The 25,375-nt window shown below is 42.2% G+C and overlaps 1 protein-coding gene across 6 annotated transcripts in view; it reads left to right on the top strand.

Annotated features, from left to right (window-relative positions):
- Positions 1 to 25,375, top strand: part of LOC130184275 (A-kinase anchor protein 13) — a 103,668-nt gene that overhangs the window by 49,486 nt on the left and 28,807 nt on the right. For 4 of the 6 annotated variants that reach the window (XM_056400229.1, XM_056400381.1, XM_056400311.1 and 1 more), the window contains 9 exons: positions 4,348 to 4,402; positions 12,959 to 13,104; positions 15,512 to 15,873; positions 18,048 to 18,095; positions 19,758 to 19,820; positions 20,809 to 20,986; positions 21,521 to 21,623; positions 24,265 to 24,307; positions 24,503 to 24,614. In XM_056400229.1, coding sequence (XP_056256204.1) covers positions 4,348 to 4,402; positions 12,959 to 13,104; positions 15,512 to 15,873; positions 18,048 to 18,095; positions 19,758 to 19,820; positions 20,809 to 20,986; positions 21,521 to 21,623; positions 24,265 to 24,307; positions 24,503 to 24,614 — 1,110 coding nt within the window. The remainder of the gene's footprint in view (positions 1 to 4,347; positions 4,403 to 12,958; positions 13,105 to 15,511; positions 15,874 to 18,047; positions 18,096 to 19,757; positions 19,821 to 20,808; positions 20,987 to 21,520; positions 21,624 to 24,264; positions 24,308 to 24,502; positions 24,615 to 25,375) is intronic. The other 2 variants (XM_056400425.1, XM_056400500.1) reach the window with 2 other exon arrangements.

The following is a 25,375-nucleotide window of genomic DNA, read 5'->3' on the forward strand; positions in this document are numbered from 1 at the left end:
AAATAACACATCTCCTGATCTCCTTGTCCTTTTTTGGGCACTTATTTCCCAGTATAGTCAAAGTGCTACAACCTCCGACTCTTCAGCCCTTTGCTGGAAATGTTGGTGATCCACGATGTGAAGGTTATTCTACCACTGATCCCAAAGGAAATCATGCTGCGTGAAACCAAGTGTTCTGGTGTTTAAAACACCAGAGGACCTAGATTCAATTCTGCACCATGCTGAAATTTTCTACAGCAAAAACTGTGTCCTTCAGTTCCACTTGTGCACCTTTCTGTAGTTGTCTTTGACCTCCGACCTCAACAGAATTTTCAATAGACTTTTAATAGAACAGAGCACCTCATAAGTGTTCTCAAAATCTAAAACAAGATCCACGATAAATCCTGTACCACAGTGGGGTCATTGTCTGAAAGGTGATATGTGTGCTTTTATCCAATTGAAGTGTTTTGGAAGTTGAATTCAGTGCACTTCCAAAGTGCAACAGAGAATAGCTTTGCCCTCAGGTCTGCCACCAGCCACCCTCAGGGATCAAATGGTGTATAAATACCTGGCTGGAAACAGTCATTCAGTCAGCCATGGCATCCTTCAATGCTGCGGAACCTCTCTGGCTGCCTGCCTGTTCAGAAACGAGGCAGTGGTTCAAGTCTTGCCTGCCCCGGCGTACACACGCTAGCCCGCCTTTTTATTTTTAAACCAGATGTGTTTTTACTGGGTACAGTTTAGATTCCCCCGACACTACAAATATGCACTGGGCTGTTCTGAATCCAGGGTACCAGCTTTCAGATGGGGGGGTGGGGGGGTCAGTTCCTCGCTCCCTGGCTGACTGACCAACTTTGGCTGACTGGTTGAATAAGTGGCTGCCAAACTGGCTGACACCTTGTGCCTCTTGGTTTGTATTGGACAAAACACATTTACCACCTCATTGATCTTACTACATTTCAAACCTTAATTTTTCCTTTTTTCCATGGTGCTTCTGTCAGGAAAAAAAAAAGAAGAAGCTTTGTCTGTTTTCAATGTGCACAGACCTTTTACCTCCTGTGACCGAACCCAACCCGGACATCATCTCTTATTCTTCTAACTTCTTTTTGTCTGAGCCTTGTATCCATGCTTTAGTAGCAATAGCAAAACTTGTACAGCTCCTTTAAGTAAATCACTGATTTTGTAGCAGCTTCAGCGTTTCTCTGTAACTGGCATCACTGAACTGAGTTATGATTTGAAATAAGTTGATGCTGTGATTGAAATTGTAGAGGCTGCTGGTTTGTATAGAGTGAGCTGTATTCTTTCATTCTTCATTCATGTGACCACCATTCCCATTCATCCTTTCACCAAATCATTGGAACTGCAGCACACTGCCAAAATAAAGGGTTAATAGCATGTACTTCCACATATGTACATCCACTCCGAGGGACAAGTATCCACTTCATATCCCATTATGCTAAGGGTTCAGCCCATTTTATAATCATTGCCAAAACACACAAAGGCAGTTCTGGTGGTTCACAGTGGGTAAACAGTCTATTAAAATACTTAAAGCTGCTGTTTCCTTTACTTTGGCTTTAGTCTTTGTTTTACTCAGAATCCTTTGTTTCTGTTTGAAGCTGTGCTGTCACTTCTCTCCTCTGAGGTCAAGCCTAGTAGCCTTTTATAATTTGTTGCAATCACTGGCAATCATTTCACTTTTGCTTAGAACCTGTGCATGCATTTATGTGTGTGTGTTCATCTGTGTTTGTGTGTTGTGTCTGTGTACTAGCGCCCTCTGTGACCAGCTAATCTTTCCTCGTCAGCGTGTTTGTTCTCTCTCAGCGGGCTCTGTTTGATATCTGAACACAGCTGTGAGAAAAGAAAAAGCCTGTGTGTGCTGTCTGTGGATGCAACTGTGTGTGTGGGATTTTGTTGTGTGCACGTGAGGCTTGATGAGTGAAAAAAAAGGAGCATAAGTGAGCGTTTGTGATGTCTGTGCACGCATGCACCACTGTCGGCTGATGGAGGTGCAGTTGGTATGTAGCTGTCAGTGCATTTGTAGGAATGTGAAAGTGTGTGATCACAGTGGGTGCTTTGACACACACACACTCACACACATACACATACACACACCCACGCACCACTCCCAGGCTGGGACAACAGAGCTCAGTGTTTCTGTGGGTCTCAGCAGGCCTGTCAATAATATGCACTGGGACAGTTGAGGGTTAGTTGTTTAGAAACTGTGCTCAGCCCCCACACTCCTCACACCCAAAGCATTCTGGGAGGGTCAGTCTTGCTCATTGGTTGGGACTCACTCATCTGTCTTTCCTCTTTCTGACTTACCTCCTTTTATTTCTGTTTGTGTTCTTCCTTTTTTCAGTAACTGCAGTGTATGTGGGCCAATTTAGTTTTGACATCTTTCTTCTTTTTGTTTGTCGCAGTCTCTGTTTTTGTGGCATTGTCTTAAAGTGAATAGGTCAGTAATTTGCTACTTTTCTTTGTTTTTAAATCATTGAAAATTGAATATATTTGGATCTTGGACTCTTGGCCTTAAAAAGGCAATTTGAACTACCTGAGCTCTGGGAAACTGTGAAGGGCTTTTTCACTTTTTCTTTTTGACATTGTATAGACCATGCAATTGATTGATCAGTCAAAAAAGTAATTTGCGGACTCTCCACTTGTTGCCTGGCAACCTTGTGGTGATGGCAATACTGCCTAAAGATGAAGTTCTTGTTCTTTACCAAGAAATAGTCTGTCATACTGTACAACCCCACGTAAAGCCACCAATTTTCATGTTTACACTCTGGTTTTTGTCAAACAAACAAGATATAACATGTTAATTATTGAGCTTTATATGTGCTGGTAGGTGGCCTTCACCTGTTTCTCCTTGTTCCTAGTCGTGTGCTAAGCTAAGCTACTGTCTCCTGTTTCATATTTAACAGACAGGTATCAAACTTCTAGTCAAACTCTCTAGTGAAATCAAATAAGTGTATTTCCCAAAATATTTTATACTGAATTTCTCATCAGTTAGAAAGCTGAACATTGACTTACATTTCAGTGAATTAGAAATGATAATATTCATATGAGAACCTCTCAGCATAACAGAAACAAGGTAAATTGTATTGTATTGAACTGTCATGAACCAGAGAATTGTTTGCATCTGATAAATGCAACAGGAACCAGTGTCTGAAACTCAACATCCGAGTTGGTGGCCTGTGGTGGAGCTGCATCTTCGTTTGTTCCTCTGATTCCTCTTTCAGATGAAAGGTTCTGGCCTTTAGATTAGCGAGCTGTTTATACTGTGTCTGGAGGTTCCTTTGTACAAGTCTCACACAGCCGAGTTTAAAGGGCCACGCTAAAGCCTGCTGATCTGAGCCGGGCTTAACCCAGGTTTACTGGGGTTGCGAGTTAAATGGGAAGAATTAAGGAGGGGAGGAAACAAGCTACGGTAAGAAAGGAAGGAACAAACTGTTGATACAGGACAGACTATAAACACCTGAAAGGAAGTAGCATCCATCCTCCATTACAGAAGGTTTAGCTGTAGTTCAGAAATCACTTGTAGCCCCTGAAAAACAAAGCCATGTCTTCAACCAACAAGGCTTTTGAAATAGGGGTCTCTGGTGAAGAGCTTGGTTTTGCTAATCTGTCTTTGTTAATAGGTTGTTAATCTGTCTTTAGCTCTCTCAGTTTGTATGAGAGACACATTCAAAGTCAAAGCTCATCATCTTTATCTGCGTCTCATTGATGGAGTTCATCAAAACACAATGAGTTTCTCCGAGTCTCTGTTAGCTTCACATTCAGAGCTGTCAGTCAAGTCTGCGCAGCTTTGGCCAAACTGTTAAAGCTTTTGTGTTGCCTATGAAGGGGGGGGGGGGGTGCCTGTGGCTTTTGTAGCTCTCTCTCTCTCTAGTGCACACACACACACACACACACACACACACACAGCTGTTTTATAGACATTCAGACCACAGAGGAAGCAGAGCCCCAGCGTTGTGTGTTTACAGCCAACCACAGGCAGGCAGAGTGGGCGTGTGTGTGTGTGTGTGCGCGCGCGTGTGTGTGTGTGTGTGTGTGTGTGTGTGTGTGTCTGTGTGTGTCAGTCAGTGTGTTTGAGTTGGTGTCAGCGTGACTGTTAGTTGCGAAGGCTGAAAACAGACCAAAGTTAGATCTTTGCAAACAGTTCCTTGAGGAGATGGAGCCGGAGTGCAGCTACTAAATCCTATGAATACACTTAAGCCTGCTTTTATAAAGAGTGACTTATCGTTGCCTCCCATCCTGTGTACCGAGCAACACTTCCTAAACAGACACGCTGGTCTGCATCATTATTTCTTTGTGGGTGACAATCACATGTTGCTGAGGCTGATTCAGTGTCTTCCTGTTTCTCCATAGATCCACCGAGACAGAGAGGCGTCGTTTCATCAGCCCTGCGACACTCAACACTCAGGTAAGAGTCATCGCGAGCCACCAAAAATCCAGACTTGCTTCCCAGAATGTTTCTTTTTTTCTTTTTTTTCTTTCTTTTTTTAATTAAATAAGATTTATGTTTATTGCTATAAGCCGCGCTGCAAAGTTACTTTGCTTTCAGTGACAAATTCGCTGCACTGGGTCATTTATGTGTTACTGTTTATGCTGGGATATTTTGTATCCTTTGTTTCATGAAACCTATTTGTTTGAAGTGAAAGCAAATGGATGTCTGTCCTGGTGACTTTTCAAACAGTCTGGTTGAAGTGTCACTGACACAAAGCACAGACACTTGTATTGTTTGAGCCTCACCGTTTTAACAACAGACCTTTTTGTTGGATTCAATGCAGCAGCTTAACAGCCTCTGTTTGCCAGTTGTATTTCTACTCTAAAGATAAAATGGAGACTCTCAGATATCATGTAGCTGGTCTTACTTTGACCCACATGAGATCTTGTTGTCAGATATTGGTATTTTCCGAGGCCTGTAGTCTCTGATTGTGCTTTTCTGCTGATATTAAATATCTTTGTTCAGCCAGTCTCGTGCCAAAGAATTTCAAGTATTCACCCAACTTTACAGAGGCGACAACTATGATCAGCTGTGGTTGTGTCTGTATAACTTTCAGGTCTTTTGTCAGCCAGCAGTTGAGTTGTGGGTTGGATCGTAAATCTGCTGCGAAAGGTGTCAGCCATGGCACATGGCTCGGAGAGGCTTTGGGTGCAGACATAGGTTTTATTTCGTTTTGTTTGTTTGAAAGTAGTTGTACGTTAGCACATACGGACACAGTTGAGTGAGCAGACTCGGGCCAGTGCTGTACCACTTAAGATATTGTGATGGCAGAACGTAGAGAGAAGGAGGATTATATCAATAAGACCTTACACAGTGTTAGTTAGAGTTGTCTGTGGAACATTTGACCATTATTTGGGCTATAAAGCAAAGTGTTGCTGAGCTGGACTCTGTCTGTCTGTCCCTTTGTTTGTATCTCATGCTCAGACAGCATGCACACAATGGATGCACGCCACAAGCATGGCAATGATGTGATACATATTTTTGCCAACTGCACAGGGTGGTAACAGTTGGTGGGATTCCAGTTGACCCTTTTTGTACTCCATTTGACCCTCCAGAGATTTTGGAAGTGGCCCAGTATGTGTAACAGAGCTTATTAATGTTAGTGCCAGTGGTGTCACAGAGAAACAGCAGGATGGGCAGTAGAAACCCTGTGGTAAGAGGTGTGGTGTTAGCTCAGCAGTTTAGATAACAGTAGGTTCCTCAAAGTCAAACTTTGTCTTGGCTTTTTATGCATGTTGTCTTCACTCCAGTTTAATTTAAGTTTTAGTTCATTCTTCTCTGTTTTGTCTCAGTTTCTCCTTTGCTTTTATAAATAACTTAACAAGACTAAGAATCTACAAGCAAGTTAGTGGCTCTTTGAGGCTGTAAATCTCAAATGTCAACACACTGGTGTTTGTTTACTATGGTCACCATGTTACTTTAGCATGTTAGCATAACACTTGCTACAAGTAGCACAAAATACAGTAGTAGAGTAGAGCCTAGACTGATGGACAATTGGGTATTCAGTTATAAACTCAAGTTTGACCTCATGGTGGTGCTAGGTGAGCAGCAGGGGATCAGCACTGTCATGAGGATTTATCCTCTGGGGACCATGGATGTGTGAACCACAGTTCATGTTTAATTGTCAAGACCTTTCACACTGGACCAAAGTAATGGACCAACTGACCAATTGACGGATGTTGCCATTCCTCGAATCTCACTTCTTTTGCGGCTAAAAAACAACATGAGCTTTCTTGTCATTCAAGCGAACAGCTCATCGGTGCCTCTGCAGCTGTGAATATATTTCAGAATGAAAGTAGGAGAAACCTTAAACTGAATATTAGGTGTTGACACATATACAGTACGTCTATGTCTGGGCAGCAGCCAGAGCGAGATTAAAGAAAAAAGGATTCTTTGACCTCCATAAGATGAGACTGTCGGCAGAGACCAGTCTCAATAAAAAAAGACCAACAGATCAATGAACTGGATCAGCCTGAAAACAAACTGCCTTTTATTTGTGTGGAAAACAGATGAAACATCACTCTGTTAGATGGAGAGGAAGAGAAAAAACAGGTTGGAATCAATGAAATGAAGAAATACTAGGGAAACACAGGAAACACAAAGGTGGAAAGAGAAAGATAAAGACTGAAAAAAACAGGAGTGTCAAATGGAAGTAAAATGAATGCGTGTTTGAAGGAGGGATTTCCCGTGCAGCAGCTGCAACAAGTCAACATCACTTCCTTTTTGGTGGAAATATACGTCTCTCTTCCTCACTGAACCCACCCAACTCCTTCAGCCCCTTTCTCTATCTCATTATTTATTGAGGATGGCAACAGAAGGTAGTAACAGCAGCCACAGCAGGAAACTGACTGACTGCTGGTAAATCTCTAGTCCCATTCCCTCATAGCAGCAGAATACAAAGTACAGTAAACATTACATTTCTAAATTTGTGCCTGAAATCAGCCCTTGATCTATTTAATTTACTTTCAGTTTACAACTGTACATGACAAGTGTTTCAATTCACTGTTCACAATCAAGCATCCTGGTGAGTTTTTAGCCATGCGAGCAGCGCAGTTCTGTGGATGACATTGTCGGTCTGTCAGTCACTTTGGTTCAGGGTGAAATATCTCAGCAGTTACTGGATGGATCTTCTTGAAATTGTGGACATTCGTGGTCCTCTGAGGGATAATCCTGAGGACTAACTTTTCCTACAGCACCAAGCAGGTCAAAAATTCCACTTATTCTGTGAAATATCTCAACATCGACTGGGAAAGATTGGCATTACATTTTTCTCCAGCACCACCATGAGATTGATATTTGTGATTTTCTATCCAGTGGATTGCCATGAACTTTGGCACACACTTTCATGTCCCTCTCAGGACGACTTGTTATAATGTTGGTGACCCCTAAACTTTTCATCTAGCACCATCATCACATCAGTTTTTAGTTTGTCCAGTACTTGTTGTTTGGTTTATGAACAAAAATCTGCAAAACTAATGACATTCCCATCAGCCTCTGTTCTGCTTTGTGTTTTGTGTTAATTAACAAACATTAGCCTGTGGACATGCCTAACTAAGAAGGTGATCATGGTAAATATAATACCTCACTGAGCTGCTAGCATGGTTGTAGACTCTGTGTTGTTATTACCTAAGGAATAGTGTATCAGTGAATGGGGGACTAGTTTCAGACTTGGCTCAAAACTCAAAAGAGTCCAAATGATACTGATAGAAAACTATTAACTAAATCATATGAGTAAAGTAGGAATTTGACCATTTGTCAAAACTCAATGTAAATTGTCTCAGGAAAAGTGACTTGCAAAATCTCCCAGGTCAAGGTCAGGCCAGAGACCTCAGTGATGCTCTGCTTGAGGGTTACCGGTCAGTGTTTAACCATATTGTTCAGCCAGTTATTTCTTGAATGTTTTCTGTGTTTGTTAATATCAAATGCTACAGTAAGTCATACTGTATAAATGACTAAGCACACCAAGTTGTGATATGCAAAGCGCAGGCACAGGAGCAAAGACAACACAGCAGGAACTCAAGAGCACTTGATCTTTATTTACAAGTTTGTGCAAAACCTCAGTTTGCTGATTGAATACAGAAATTTAATTTGACAAGCTAACAAAAAAAAAAAACAAAAACAAAAAAAACAAAGGAAAAAAAAAACACTGGCTTGTTCATGTTTGTACAGAACATAGTTGGTGGTTTAGTATGGACCCGGACCACCATTACATAATATAGCTGAGTCATGCTGCTGCTTGACACTGCTGTTTGTTATGTTGCATATTACATTTATCATGGGTGAAGCCGTACCCTGTTTTTGCTCAACTCGGTTCAGTAACCCTTATTTATACAGGAGGAGACACGCTGGGTGTGCCATGGTCTCAAGGCAAAAATAATACAGTGAGGAACAAAGATATAGGAGTAAATCAAAGTGAAGGTTTAAATTATAGTTTAGTTAAGTGCACGCTCTAAAATGTGAGCAAGGAAGACAGCAGAGGACAGATTTTTATTTCAGGAAAAAATGAGAGGCTATGTGTCAGCAGCCTCTTAACAAAGTCGTGAGGACTTTTCATCAGGCATTTCAAAAAAAATTTTTATTGTGATTGTTTTGTTTTTCGATTGTGTGTTGCTCAAATTAACACACTGAACAGCACATGGTACCATGACAGCTGATGATGAGCTCATTCAGTGCACTTACAGTGCAGTCGGAAATTACTCAGACCCCTTCTGGAAGTTTCTCCAATCTCCACACAGGATCTCTGGAGCTCAGCCACAGTGACAATCAGGTTCTTAGTCACCTTTCTTACCAAGGCCCTTCTCCCCCGATTGCTCATTTTTATTGCGCAGCCAGCTCTAGGTAAAGTCCTGCTTGTTCCAAACTTTCCCTTTGAAAAATGACGAAGGCCACTGTGCTCTTGGAAACCTTCAATGCATTTTCTGTATCCTTCCACAGGCAGAAAAATCTCTTTTTGCTTTTTGCAAAGACTGCAGCATAACAAAATTAGCAAAAATTGAAGGGGTCTGAATACTTTCTGAATGCACTGTACTACAGGACATGCTCTACTTCTTCAAGCTATAACAAAAAAAAGACATTGGTGTGGGACAACTTCAGATCTCAAAGTGTATCCCGTGTGATCAGCCCCTAGTGGTTTCTCAGCTTTGTCTCCTTGGACCTGCAAAACGTCAGCCCAGTTCCACAAAGAATGTTGTGCAAATTTAACAAGGAAATAAAAATAAAAGAAAATGTTTTATCAGTAAGTGCTGATATTATCTGCAGGGGAAAACACTTAAGGTAGCCTCGGTGGCGACTTATCTCGACTAATAGTATGAAAATGTGCAGAGGAGAGGTGTGAGAGAAAGGGAGGCCTGATAGATACTTTTTGATCATATCTACTTTGCAATTTTTCCTCTTCGGCAGTCATCTAACAACACACACGTCTCCTCCTGAATTCTGCTCGGCTTCCTTTTTCTTTTCCAAACATTTCAACCACAGTGAAATTGCCAGCGACAGTTACTGTTTGGATTGAGAGCAGAATTTTATGGACCCGAGTAGATGCAGCGTAAGCATGGCAACGTCTGAGCTGTGAGCAGTGTCTATAGCATGACAGTATAGTGATATGGTTCTCCTCTATCTAGATCAGCCATTTTTTGCCATTGGTTGCTTGCACCTGTGATGAGATAGGACTCGACGCCTTTTCTGCTGTAGATCCCGTTTGGTTTCTCTAAATATAAGTCAAATAAATGGTTAAAAAATATTTTGCACATTGTTTAATGTAATGTCTACAGTTGTGTGAACTGATTCACAATAACCAACAGCCTCAACCACCCACTGACTCATCCGAGGGCTTTACACCTGTTCTCTTTGCCTTTTCTGTGTGTGTGTGTGTGTGTGTGTGTGTGTGTGTGTGTGTGTGGGTCTGTTTGAAAGAGAGGGAGGGAGACAGCTGTCAAAGCTCACAGTCTCCTGCTAGTTTTGGTGGACAGGTGTGAGGGGGTGGAGTCCGAGAAAAGACTCCCATCATCCACTCTGGTCACCACTACTTTTCACTTCTCCCCAAACACACACACACACACACACACACACACACACACACACACAGGCACGTGTCAGCTTTATATTTTGGACATTCCACAGAGGAACGAAGAACAAATGAAGAACAAAGGGTGAGATGTTTTTGCATGAACTTCCACACCCTCTTTGGTGAAGGTTAAGCTCCGCTGCAGCACCTTAGTCAAAGGTCTTTGTAGTTTTCATGTTTGGCCTGTGATCTTATCCACCACACTGTAAAAGCAACCTGCCTCTAATGAATTTGTGAGGTGACACTCTATATAATACATACAGCCCTGTTTATGCAGTGTTCAGTGATCATTTGACGAAATTAAATTTCTGACCTTTGTGCTGCATAAAATTTTATACACTTTTCCTAAAAGAGGAAAACATTAATAGTCCTCTGCCTGTCATATTGTGGCCAATAGAGTCATAGAGCTCAACATTAATACTAATTTCCTGAATAAGATTTAAACTGACACCTCTGAAAATTGAGATACAGAATTGAATGTTATGTCATTTCTTAGCACTTTTGAGCTCTGTAATTGCAAATGATGGATATTGTATAGCATCACTTCTCAAATATGTGCACCACTGTGCAATTGAGATACAAAATTTAATTCCAGTCAGATATTAAAACAGTTGATTAGTTTGCCCTCTCAGGTTAAGAATGTGTTAATTAGTGAAATCAATCTGGGAATATAATATATGGAAATCTACAGTTAGTTTGATGCAGGAAGTCTCTTGATCGTGCAGCGTGATTTAGTTGCTTATTCATGCAGTGTAACAGTTTACTGTAATGTCTGGCCGAGTGACGGACCACTCCCACTGCAAGGCCCCCTTCCCACCTCCCGACCCCCTGATGGCCCCCTCCTCAGAACAGCTGACTTGAGCTGAATTCTGTAGCCTCATGTTCCTACCAGCCTCAGGATTCCCTGAGCAGCTCTTTGCTGGATATTGAGCTCATTCAGTTCACCTGCTGTAGGACCCATTCTGCTTCTTCAGGCTTCAACAAAGGCACAGCCCTTGAAGTGTATCCCGTGTGGTCGGCCCCTAGTGGTTTCTCAGCTCTGTAGAACGACAAACTGGCTGCTGTCAAACACACACTCCTGTCTGCAAAAAGTCAGCCCAGTTGCACAAAGAATTTTGTACAAATTTAACACACAATGTTCTCAAAAATAAAAGGGTAAAAGGAAAAAATAAAAAATGTTTTATCAGTAAGTGCTGATATTATCTGCTGGGGAAAACACTTAAGGTAGCCTCAGTGGCGACTTATCTCGACTAACAGTATGAAAATGTGCAGAGGAGAGGTGTTTTGAGACAGGGAGGCCTGATGGATACTTTATCTTGTCTGTTATTTTTTTTTTTTATCATATTCATTGCTACAGACTGGATGATTTTTTTTTTTTTTTTTGATCATATCTACTTTGCAATTTTTCCTCTTCGTCAGTCATCTAACAACACACACCTCTCCTCCTGAATTCTGCTCGGCTTCCTTTTTCTTTTCCAAACATTTCAACCACATTGAAAACACCAGCGACAGTTACTGTTTGGATTGAGAGCAACATTTGATCGACCTGAGTAGATGCAGCGTAAGCCCCTGCTGCAACAACAATGGAAGCTTTAATGCCTCATTCTACCTAATTAGCCACACAGAATTCAGGTTATTGAGTGATGAGCATTCAGCCTGGATGCGCACACACAGACACACGCACACGCACACACAAGCGCAACTTCCTCTTGCTCACATGAGTGCAGGGAATGTAAAATGTTCCTGAGGGATAAAGAACAACTTCCGCTTTTCAGGCAGAAATAGACATGAGAAATGATGCAAAATAACAAACTGGGTGAATGATCTCACCCAGTTGTTCTTGGCAGCTGGCTAAAGTAAGCCGACTGGTATACGTTTATGGCTGGGTACAATCTTCCTCTTTTAGTTTGCTCGGGGATATTATCTGTACATGTCCTTACATGTACAAAAAATTACAGCTGCAAGACTTTGTTACATAAGAAATGTTACACTGTGTTCAGACATCAGGGTGGATTGCTTGTTATTCAGTGAAAGGGGGCCTGAAAAAGCATCTGAAATAGTGTGTGCAAACTCAAAAACAGCTCATGGTGGGCTGCTGTTGTTCGGTGGTTAAGACGCGCTGGGGCTTGATGAGAAGCACTGACCTGGGATTTCAGGCCGACAGTTTAACAGCGAGAGAAGCTTCTTGAGTGTATTAAATGTGATACATCACCGGCTTTGATTCACTTAGGAAAGTGACTTACTGAAGTGCACATCACTGCGGCTGATGTTTGCTTGAAACTGTCTGCATGATATCTCTAATTGCCGCTCACCGAAGAACTGTTAACTGGAGTGAAAATGACTTGTAACTTTAAAGCTGATACAAAACACACTGCAGAAGGTCCTTTTTAAACACCAGCGTTCTCTTGGCCCCAGGGTCACTAATGGTATATGTGATGCTCCTCTGCCACTCTGCACTCACCACAGCACCGTTAGCGTTTTCAGTTGTCATTGTCTATAAGTGAGATCTTCATTTCAGTTATGCCCTCTGACCCTTTTTAAAAACACACAAACAGTAATTGTTTGCCTTTACAGTTCGGCGCAGGACTGTCGGCCATTGATTCGCCAGGCTTTTCACACCTTCTCAGATTCCCAGAAGTCTTTTTACTGATGTCTAACAGACGTGCTTGTGTTTTAGAGCCGGGAACAAAAACATATTATTTTGGAAACATGGTGTTTTTTTTCAGTTAAACAGCTGAGTACTCTCAATTAAAGAAGTGAATATGACGTTAATCACACAAACAGAAACGTCAACAATTCTTCTGTTATCTTTATATATTTTTTTCAGATAGTTCAAGTGAAACAGTTTTCCACTTGATATTGCTCTTCCTCTCTGTGTTTAATTGTTAACGAACTATTGTTGTGTCTTTCAGGATCCTCACAGTCTTCAGCGTTTCCCAGTTTGCCCAGTCGGACTAGCAGTACGACCAGTTGTCCCTCCGCAGCTCACAGAGATTCTGGCAGCGACATAGAAAGCTTCCTGAACGCCGAGCCGGGATATGACAGCGTCTTCAGAAAGGTCTGACCCACTGCCGGTGGATTTTCTCTTTGTAGCTGGGGTTGCGTGGGAAAGCGTCTCCTCCAGGACACGCAAACTGCACTGGTTTGCGAATTAGACCGTCCTTACCACACAATCCACTCCCTGAAAGTCAGTGTTCAGGTGTCCTTGAACAATTACCTTAAATTATAAGTGTCTTCATGCGAGGTGAGCAGATTTGTGGTTAAAAAAAAAACAAGAAAAAATAGTCCCTTTATGTGAGTACATGCAGTTCAGTTTGAAGCAGCTTGCTACAGAACTCAATGAATAAATGTAAAAAAAATAAGAGAAAGTATATTAACTTTGATTCAGCTCTCCTGGCTGCAGTCCAAAATTGCAGCACACTCATGTTTAACAGCAAGAAAATATTTTGTGTTTGCCCCTGCAACTAGTCCTGTAGGGATTATATACTATAAATGAAGTAGCTGTTTTGTCAGTCTGTGCTTGGCTTTTTTATTTATCAGCACCCAAGGCTGAGATGCCAAACATCTACTAAGCATCTTTTTAAGCCAGTAGCTGTGCACTGCTGCTGGGGAAGTGCGAGCCGTGGTCCCTGCTGTCACTCTGCCTCTGTTGAAAGTCTGTTTGAAGCCAGGCGCCCTTTGGTTAAAGTTGAAATACTTGTATTTCTCACTTTTTGCTGTGTTGAGCACTTGAAACATGCTCATGGTAATGTGAACTGTATGTCCTTTTTGTTGTAAAGAACAATGGAAGAAGTAGGTGCAGAGAATCTCGGCTGCCTGGGAGTAAACAGTATGATGCTGAGGGTTAGGACGCTGTAGATAGAACAGTGATGGGCAAAATGTGCCATGAAGTCCATAAGCTTTGATTCCAAATAAAGACCAGAGTTAGTTAGTTAGAGAGGATTAATGTCTTCACTGCTCTCTGTGGGGAAAATGCATGATGCAGTGCTGTACATTTTTATATAACCCTAAGGAAGGTCATAGCATTGATAACATGTCAGTTGAGTGTGCCCATGTGCCCTTCAGAGGACATTGCAAATTTAAATGCTCACTAATTATATTGCGCTGGGACGGGAGCATCATCTAAAATATAAAAACAAGTTTAAAACCCAGCTGAATCCTCCTCCTAGCTCTAAAGCTAAAGTCACGTGACTCACAAACATACACTGCAGTCACATGCACTCTGAATGTACTCACACACACACACGCACACACACACACACACACACACAAACTCATGCATTCTCTCACTCCCAGAGGAAGTTGTGTGCGCAGCATAAAGCAGATCTTTCATTCCCAGCTCTTTCAACAGAGGCAGCTCTATGCCCGACTCTCACGCCGCAGCTGGCTGCACAATAGGCCCAGTTAAAGCTCACACCTACAAATTAGCTCTAAATGGACTATCCCAAACCTGTGTGTGTGTGTGTGTGTGTGTGTGTGTGTGTGTGTGTGTGTGTGTGTGTGTGTGTGTGTGTGTGTGTGTGTGTGTGTGCGCATGTGTGTGTGTGCATGCAGGAGCTCTTTCCCACCAGACCCAGGCCATAACACATTTACCAGTACTATTTGTTTTCAGAGTTTTATTCATTGCTTATATTACAGAGCTGTCAGACCAGTCAAGGACAATGAAAGCAGTCCTAGCAAATTTGGCCTTCACCATCATAAATTAAGCATTTTCTCATTTGCAAAGATCTTTATTATCTGACAAATATATCAGCTAAGTTCTGCAGCAGTGATGTATAAACCTAGACTATATATACATTAACTTAAAAACATTTTCCTGGGAAAGGTTTGTTTTCACAAGGTAGCCATCATTTAATGGAGCTTGTTTTAATGTCAGTGTTGCTATAAAGTGGCTCTGGCTCATTATCCCTAAGCTTTGCCATTTGGTCCTCATTATATCCCATTCCTGTGGGTTAAATAGCTCCTCCAGCATTCTTTAAATTCATCTCCTGCTCCAGTTAAGAAATGCTGATGGATATACTATATAACACGATATGCTTGGTAATTAACAGGAATTTTAAGGACATATGTTCTGTTCTGTTCTTTGCATCTGATATAATAGTGAAACTGGCTTTATGGAAGGAACATACTGTTTTCCTGTCCAGGGTTAAAGGTGCCACTTCTCTAACACTGCCTGTTATAGTTCACTATGGTTATAGTTCCCTCTCCACAAGAGCACTCATTGATTAACTGTAGCGTGAAGTGAAGACTTAAAAAAAAAAAGACACATCTGGTCCCTGAAATAATAAATCAATCAGAGTTTGGCATTGAGTTCAGTAATTTTTGAATTAATGAAGCCTGATGTTTTTGAGGCTCATGATAAACTATCACTTTGACAGTTCCCTGTAGGTACACGGTGCTGGGAAGTGTTTTTTTTCTTAAATAATTATAGAATATGTATTTTTTATTTTTTCTAATGTCTGCAGAACGATGAACCAGTGACAGGAGGAGACAGCACCAGCGAGGTCTCTGTCTCCTGCTCCTCCACAGACGACACCGCTAGCGTCGGCCCGTCCAGCTCCAGTCCCGAGGGCAGCCAGGGCCTGGGCTGCAGCTGGAGCCCAGAGGAGGGCGTCCAGACAGGGGCTGCCACCTCTGCAGGACTGGATGGTGGAGGAGGAGGAGGAGCAGCAGGAGACGCTGAAGAAGAGGCCAAGGACAGAGTGACTGAGGTGCCGCGACGCTCTTGTCTCCTCCGGAACAGCCTCCGCTCCCTGTCGCCTCTACGCCGCCACAGCTGGGGTCCTGGAAAGAACAACGGAGGAGACACAGAGATGAACCAGAGGAGGTGAGACTGCGAAGGCGTCTAGATTATTCCATTCTTTAAGATGAAGAATTTCTAATTATAAAGTGGATGAAGTTGAATAGATTTTGAAAAAGCAATGCTACTGCTGCTGCTGTTAGTAAATGTCAGTAGACCTTATTTGTGCAGATGTCAGGATTATTAGAGCTTGTTGATGTCACTCCCTCTGTGCCATGTTGAGTTTTTCCTCTTCCTGCTGTGACCAGCTGTGCTGCCACTTGTCTGCTGTTGGTAGGGAGCTACCAAAACTGTACACACACAGATGCATACACACAAAGACACGGAGATACATACCTCGACTTAAACACATGCACACAATCTTGAAACCACACACTCACAGCATCATGTGCAGTGGTCATCAGTTAACACGTACTACTTCACACCTGTGTTGACACACCAACAATGCTAATAGAGACAAGACAATGCACACAGACACTGTAAGACCTTGACATCCATTTCGTGTTCTGTGCTTGAACAGCAGCCTGTCACAGAATATCTGCAGTGTAGCTGCCTGTGCCATGATGTTGGAGAAACAACAGATAAACAACAGCTCTAGGCTCTTAGTGTTATGACATTCAGGTTTGGGAGAAACAGCCATAACCACAGAGCTTCCATATGTACAGTAGTATTTCTTTAGTATTCGTATATCTGCTCTAAAAGTAAGGAAACACTCAGACAGTCAGAATCTCCACAAGCTGAGGAACCTTTACTGACCGAGCAAGATTACAGCGTCTGTGGGTAAACAATGTCATATTGGTTTGCAGAGTGTGGCTATCGTTAGCAGTGGTAGCACCAACAGCCTTCTTCCTGTCCAGTGGTTATATGCCAGTTTACTCTGACACAGCCCACATACAACCCTTTTTTCAGTTTTAGGATCAAAATTCTGCCAAATGGCGCTGCTTTAATGAGAAGTTATCCTTCCCACTTTCCAGCTTGGTTGTTTACAACATCCGGGCATTAGCACAGGGAGATGTCTCATCTTAGACGCAACAGTTACCCGGCGTTGTATTTAATAAAATAATAATAATTAGTTCAACCGACTAATATGTCTGACTAGTGGCACTATCGTTTAGTCGAATAATGTAGCACATCCCTAACAGACAGACCAGTCTATTTTTGACATGAGATGACCTTTATAGATAAACATGATCTGAAGATGAGAAGCTTGCCAAGTGGTGGGAGACAAAACATTTGGGAAAAAGTTCCTCCTGCTGCTGAATGTGCATGCTGTGTAAAGTATAAGAGCATTAGTTTCTGTGACATAGAGCTATAATGCACATACAAGAGTTAATCAGTGAGACAAACACATGGCATCTCCACTACCTGCTTGATTTGTCCCCTTTTACTGTTCAGTATCATTTTAAAGGAATAATATGACATTTTGGGAAATATGCTTTTTTGCTTTCTTGCCAAGATTGAGATGAGAAGGTCATGTCTGTACAATAAATCTGAAGCTGCAGCCAGCAGCCAATTACCTTAGTTTAGCATTAAGAGTGTAAACAGAGGGAGACAGCCAGCCCGGCTCTGTCCAAGGACAGCAAAGTCCCTCTATTAGCACCAGTAAAGCTCACTAACATTTTGTCTTGTTTCTTAAATCCATACAAAAATGACAATTCGTGGTTTTATGGAGGGTTATGCACGGGACGTTTTTCTTCACTGCTCTCGGCACATAATCCCCCTGTAAAATAACTACATGTCATTTTTATGCTTTTTTGCTTTTCTTTTAACGAGTGCTTGTAGGTGGATTTTGTTGCCCACAAACGAGCGGTTTCCAGATGTTTTGGTGTTTATGCTAGACTAAGCTAACTGTTTCCTGGCTCAGCTTCATATTTAATGGACAGACATGAGAGTTATATCAGTTTTCTCATCTAACTCTTGATAAGGAAGCAAACAAGTGTGTTTCCCAAAATGTCTTTTCCTTTAACATCACTACTCTGAACAAATGTCATTGTTATCACTCCAACATGGTGGCGTGTGCTATAGAGCTTTATTCACAGACTATAGTGCTATGGATATCCAGCCCCCTAAAAAGATTATGGACACCTCATAGTGTATTCATTCATTGATCATGCTCTTATTGACCTGCCATCCCCTCATATCCCAACTCATCTCACCCATCATATAACACTTCCTGTCTGTGTCTCATCCATCACCTCCAGTTCCATCCGTAGCCCTGGTGAGGGGAAGCCGACCTTTCACAGGAGAAGGTACTAATAAATCACATTCATCAGTTCATGTATTGTAAAGACTGACCTGTTGCTAGGTGATGTGCAATGAGAACATTAATGTAAGTGTAGCCTTTGTGGTTTCCCCCCTATCTTTAATGTATGCTTGCTGAACTGCTGCTGCATTGTGCTCCATCCCCGCAGGCTACTGCACTGAAAAATGTCGCTCTTGTTTCACCCCTTGGAATGTGCAAGAAATACTGTGGCAAATAGATGGTTGAGACACACTGGTGTTTTGTATTGCAGTGGTAATAACAAGCAGCCACACAGAAAGAGGGAAGAGGGGAGTTTAGCTCTGCAGGCTCAGAGGACTGTGTTGGCCAGAGATTTGGAACAGGGTTTTGTTGTTTTGTTTTTGTTTTTTTTTTGTTTTTTTCGGTGTAATAAGTTCCTGTTGGGAGGGAATTTTTAAAGACAGTAAAGACATCAGAGGATTTTTGAATTCAGTCCTGGAGGAGATGGTGTGCCACAGCAGTGAAAACAGGATGGAAGTTGCAAGAATGGCTATTGACTGTATGAAAAACTGCACTGGCAGCAATGAAGAAAGGGTCAGTGTCATCCACGATCAAGTGATCTTGATGCTATGACCCAGAGTGAGGTTGTTTAGAATGAGCCAAACCGTGTGAGGATGATCTTGCGGCTGTAATTGGCCAAAGCCTCTGTAGAGCGGGCTGATGATAGCGGTCATAAGTGTATTAATCTGTCACTTCCACTCTATATGAGTGGATTCCATTGGTACTTGAATGAGCCAATGAGAGACAGCGTCGGTCAGTTTTTTAGGTCAGACATGCCAGTCAGCGATTTCTCAAATTGAATTTAATCTTGTTCTTCTGTAATATTTCGATGTCAATCTGATTCCTATTCAGAGATTCTTGGTACTGGTTATTCTCTACAGTTAGCTATATTTGCATCACAGCTAAAACCAGACCAATACTGGAATAATGCCGATAGATTGTTGATATTTGAGCTGTGAAAGACATTTATTGACCAGGTTCTTCCTTATTTGAGATTATTTTATTTATTCCTTTAGTTTTCACTTATAAAAAATTTGGTTAGTAAAGAATTTAGATCAAGACCCTGTGGTGGGCAACAACCTAAAAACATATTGTATCCTAAACATATGTGTAGTGATACAGATATAACTGTGAAGAGCTAATAATGAGCACTTATATCAGCTGCCTCTCTATCTGCCAGATTATAACTAAGTCATGGCTCTTATGGTTAGAGACGGCTGCTCTAACTGGGCCACATCAGTTACCACAGTGCAGTGTTACAGTACCTATGCTATTTTAACAGTTCTGCATTTCTGGGAAACAACTTGAGTTCAAGTTAATTTCCTGTCTGCTATTGATGTTATGATAACACTGCAGCAGGAAATAAACTGGAACACAATTGCATTATTTATGTTTGACTGTGTGAAATGATCAGCTGTAGACAGTAGACTGTACTATATACAGCAGTAGTTCTGTTGTGGCAGAACATTGTCACTCTTCTCAGACATCCCTGTAACCCCTGTCCTTCTCAGATCCTCCTGTCTACATCACTAGTCCTCTGCCATATGTGCTTGTCCATCTTCCCATCACTCCTCTTTATCTCCACCTCCATTCTTCTCCTGACTAACCCCTCCACCTCAAACTCTGTTAGCATCAGCTGGTGCCCTCCCGATGCTCCCCACAGCCATGGTGTGGAAGTAGTTAGTTCCTTCAGGTACTGTGTGTGTGCGTGTGTTTGGTGTGTGTGCGCGTGCCCGTATGTGCGTACATGCGTACGTGCATGCGTGCGTGTGTGTGTGCTGTTTCATTTTCTTTGTCTTGCAAAGAGCACATGACGTACTTTGAATTAGGTGTATTTAAATGCTGCTTGATTTGCATTTGCCGTTGTTATGGGCGTACATACCTGTGTGCATGCATGGATGCCCTGCCCAGTCAGTGAGTCAGTAACTTCCTGCAGCGGAGAGCTGCTGGTGTTATTCATGTTTCAGTGATGAGGACCTTCTGCTCTATAGGAAAGTATGTAATAATACTGGCAGGAAAGCGGCTTTAATATGACAAATATAGTCATCTACATTCACAGCCCTGAGAATAGGTGAGTGCTGCTCCATCACTGGTCACTGATAATTACCAAGTCATGGTTCTTTTGGTCCAGTTTAGGTTAGTGATGTTTGAATGTGTTGGACTGATGATTTACTGGATAATGGAGTGCCATATAGACCCAAGGGCTGGAGATAAGAGAGATTTACTGCTGGAGCTTTAACTATCACAGAGTCTGTCCTGAAGCGAATAGAGCTGCAGCCGCGCAGCATAGCTCATCCTGAAATGTAGCTGTAGTTTTCTTCTCCATAATCATTGTATTGGATTTTTCAAGGCCTCTTATTTCCAGTCATAGATCGATGTAATAGGGTTTGTAAATCACAGCTGCAGAGCTCTCTATGCTGATGCTGATGTTGAAAATCATTTGCTGCTGCTTCAGCTGTAAATCTGCTCCGAAGCCCAGTGATAACTCAGCTGGCTAAACACTGTGCAGGACCAGCTGTGTGGTGTGCATGTCTGTCAACAGGTGCATGTGTGCATGTCTCTGTGTTTGTTTGATGCAGCACTAGTTGTGTGTAACAAGAAAACTGTAACGAGTGGAGTGCACAGGGCAGTCGGTTCCTCCTTCACTGAGGTCACCTCTTGCTTTCTGTTTGCCCAAACAGCTACAGCCTGGAGGGGCTCAGTGGGGGGCCAGAAGAGCTGAGGGGCCCCACCACCCAGGGGCCCCGAATCCTAGAGCCCTTAAGGATGCCCCGACAGGACAGCGATGACAGGGGCTCACTGGTTTCCCTGACAGAGGAGCAGGAGGAGCTGGGGGATCATGGCAGACTTCATGACCCGGTCAGCTGACACACAAACACACACACACACACACACACACACACACACACACACACACACACACACACGCGCGCACACACACACACACACACACACGGTCTCATCAAGTTTGTCCTTTAGATGTCATATCTTCATACGTTCACACATTGGGCCCAGAGGGATCCTCATCCTCAGAAACATCCTCCGACTAATTCACACGAGAGGATAGATGGATTTGAAAAGCTCGTACATAAACAACAGTCGGGGGAAATTTGAAACTTTCCAGTTTGGGGATTAGTAAGATTTAATAACATGACTTTCCTCAGGCGGCTTGACTCCACTCTCATTGAATTTAAAAACAAATTGTGAACACAACATCACAAATCATTTGTCAAGTTTCTCCTTTTAGGTTTTTGTTCCTGTTTCCTTTTTTCCTTTTTAGTGACTGGTGATGTTTTGTTCCACGTTACATCTGCCTTCGTTACTTCCTCTTTTTTTTTTTTTCTTTTACAATGACATTCAACCTCAGACTGAACCTTGCGTCTTTTCCTGCAGAAATCGCGGCGGTATCGGCCTCTGCGAAACAGCTGTCCTCCCATGTCCCTGCCCCTCACCAAGTCTGTATCCATGCTCGCCATCAGCCAGAGAGACATCGATGGTGGGTGTCAAGCTGAGAAGCTGCTTTTCTTTCAGTGATTCACTATCCAGATCATGGCCAATACTTCAATACTTCAGCGTCTTTGATCTCTTCATCAATATATTCCTCTCTATTATCCTGCTTTGATGTGATAAGATGGTAAAAACTGCAAGTAGCACACATTAAATAAGTCAATAAGTGGTAAATTTCTAACATGCAGGATTTCAAATTTGCTTCTAAGTGAACTTCACATGCTCATATTACTGTATTATTATCCAGTATGAGTCATTTTTAAAATGTAGAATTCATTATCTTGTCCCAGTATTAACCCCAAGAACGATGGAGAAAGCTGGATGCGTAAATGGAAAGATATCGTGTTGGTAAAAATAGAAAATAAAAATGTTCCCTTTTACAGAGTTGCTAACCATTTCAGCTGTTAGGTATTACAGTTTCTCTTTATCTTGACATTTCTACCTCCCATCCCTCGTCCTCACTACTTTTATGAAGTCACTTAAATGATCTGTTCTTGCTCTGGCTCTTTCCTCACTGCCGCCGCCCGCCCCCCTCAGCAGTGGGTCGCCTGAGACGTAAGAGGCGAATCTCCTTCTCTTTCAACCTTTCCCCAATCCTCACCAAATCTAAGTCTCAGTTCGTTTACGGGGATTCTTCGTCTAGCGATGATGAGGATAACTTAAGTGAGTACTGTAAACGTAGCTGCAGTAGGAAATAGCTGTGATGTCAGAACCCGAACGCTACCTGCTCCTGTTAGAGGTGTCATTACTACTCACTGTGTGAATATGAAAGTAATGATGGCTTATGCTGCTGAAAAGGGTCCAAGGTTGTGTTTTGATCAAGGCACACAGTTACACACTTAAAACCTTCATAGACAAGTAGTTAGCTGAGTGCCCAGATTTATGTCCACACGTGACTGGAAGTAGTGTCTGTATGCACACCTCTCTGGAAGTGTCAAAAGGATTTCTAGAGCCACTCAGACAGACGAACACAAAGTTGGCTGAAGGAAAACTGGCTGCACTGAAAAAAAAATTATAATTTTCAATCGCAAAATACACATAACGGATTGTACTGAATATTATGTGCAGTGTAAACTTTGGTACGACCTTTCAGTTTTTACAGTTTTGAACTGGGTGAGGGCTCGCTGTAGGATTTATGCTGTTGCAGCTGAGCCTGAACAAAACTAGATACTGAAGGCAGATGAAGCCCAAAAGTTCAGATGCAACAAACTTTTCATAAGGAAACCACTAATTACTGCTGATATTAAGCTGCTTGCAGTGTGGATGTGCAATTAGGCTCAGCTTGTAGCAGAATCACTGGTGTAGAAACCCACCTTTCACCTAGGCTGCAGACTTTGTGTTAATAATTCCAGCTGACAGCATTAAATAAGACCTTGGCTTCTCTCGTCCTCCACCCAGCCCAATGTTTAGCTGACCTTTACTTAAATCAGACTTTGGTTTGTCTATTTGCAAAAAAACAAAACAAAAAAAAACAAAAGAAAAGAAATGCAATCAGTAGAGAAATAGGAAAAGAGTGATCATAAACAGTGCAGGTGAACTGAAGGAGCCCTTTCTTCCCTCCAGATAATGTGAGCCTGTCACCTTTAGTCAAAGACACGGAGCCATTCTCTCCCTTTTTTTTTTTTTTAATCTGTGAGATATTTCCATTAGTGTTCTGTTTTCTCCACTGTGTTTTTGGCAACACAGGGAGGCCAAGACTTTGTCCTCATTATCCTGTTTTTGGGTTTTGACTTTCTGATGCAGAGCAGCCGAGTCAGGCTTTGCATATTTCTGTGTTTTGGTAGAAATGATTGTTTACAGGGAGGCAGAGTAGTTCCTCAGCAAAGATGCATGCCTACGTTCAACTAATGCCAAATCAGTAGACCGCGGTGATTTTTTTTTTTTGGTAAATACTTAACTGCATGCATATGTGTAATCAGATTAAACTACAACTAGGTCAGAGAATTATTGAGTAATATCAACATTTTGACAGTTAACTGAGGCCAGGAAATCTGAATTAGCATAATAGGGAGTTTGGGTTGAAAAAGCTAGCAACAACCATTATAGCTTTGTGTGATTGGCTGAATAGCCAAGACACAGAAGAAATTAAATGTAGTTATGTATTGAGATCATCATTTTTTGCGTGGGGGAGAAAAACTGACTCTGTATTTGGAGAGTTCATGAGGTTGGGTGTCTGTGCAGCCAGAGATATTTTGGCGCCAGTATCCAGCAGCCATTAATGGCACTGGATCTAAAGGCAGAGCTGGCGTCAGCTTTTGGCCTTTTTTGCCTGCCGCCCTCATCGGTGCCAGAGTCATTTTGTTGTCAGCCTGCACACACCTCCACGAGGGTAACTAGAGGTTAAGTACTTTGCTTAAGGGCATTATTCTGTTCTCTGTCCGGTCCCTGTAGCCAGGACATGAACTGACAGCCTTCTGGTCTAAAAAAAAGGTTTTATTAACCATCAGGTCAGTAGGGTCACTCAGTTACTTCAGGGAAACCAGGACGACACAGTGGCAAGTTTTCTCTACCTTAAATAGAGGCAGGAAGGACAATTTCCACCTTGGACAACAAAAATAGCAAAGAAAAAACACCCTTGTCCTATTTATACCACTGTCCTACTGCTCACATCCTCTCTCATTTCTTTCCAGGTATGAGGTCGTTTTCCAGCACCTCTGGGTCACTAGCATACAGGTCAGTCCAGCTCTGTACCTACACATTACCAGAAAACACAGCTTTAGGTTTCAGACCTTTATGGTCCTTTAAAGAAACTGTGTAGAGAGAGTCTTGAAGCAGAGCCATTCTCAGAATGTGTGAACAGGTAAGTGCCTTGTGAATGCAGCTGTTTATGGATAAAATTATACATGTGTGTGCACGTTTGTGTTCCAGTATATCAGAGGAGGAGCCTGGGCCTCTGCGGAGCGACACTGAGGGAAAGGGTGCGACGAAAGTCAGCCGGACCTTCAGCTACCTCAAAAACAAGATGTACAAAAAGACCAGGGTGAGCGAACATGACGTTTTTTCTTTTTCTTTAATAAAGCTGTGTTATACTCTGTTTACTACACTTCACTATATACTATTTACTGCACTGTTTCTCATAGCAGTGCCTTCATGTGTGCAGTGTGCTTTGGCAAAATTCTGTCTTTTTTCATAGCCCTCTCCTCCTTAAACATTTATTCCTTCAAGCTAGGATGACTGAACAGCAGGCTGCTTTTCAGCCTCACACTGCTCCACATTCACATGTCTGCACACATCTATACTGGAAGCTGCCCTGTGCATCTTCTCCTATCGGTCTCTGTGCAGCTCCAGTCGGACAGCTGGAGGGTTATGTATCTTGCTTTAGGGCAAGTCAGTGTTTCTTGTAACTTCCCCCATTTCCCCAGTAGGTTTGGTTTTGAGCCCACAACATTTTCTGGTCACAGACCTGAATCTCGGGTGTGTGATGTGGTCAAAGTCATCTTTATTTTACATCCAGTACAAAGCCATGTGAGGTGATTGGCCTAAAATGTCATTTTCTATGAGAATATACTCGTTATTTCTAACTGCATTGTGAGCAATGATAATCCTGAATCCCTCGCACTGATAACAGAGTGTCTGCAGGTCTTTAAAACCCTAAAAAATAATTGAATACAGTTTCCTCAGAAGGCCCTAGAAGGTATCAAAAAGTCTTAAATTTAATTTACAAAGGTCTTAAATACTTCCCCTTGCCTGCCATAGGCTGTAATGTTAGTTATAAAATGTTTTTGTATCCAGCTGCAGGCT

The sequence above is a fragment of the Seriola aureovittata genome, chromosome 1 (assembly GCF_021018895.1).
Source record: "Seriola aureovittata isolate HTS-2021-v1 ecotype China chromosome 1, ASM2101889v1, whole genome shotgun sequence".
Lineage (NCBI taxonomy): Eukaryota > Metazoa > Chordata > Actinopteri > Carangiformes > Carangidae > Seriola > Seriola aureovittata.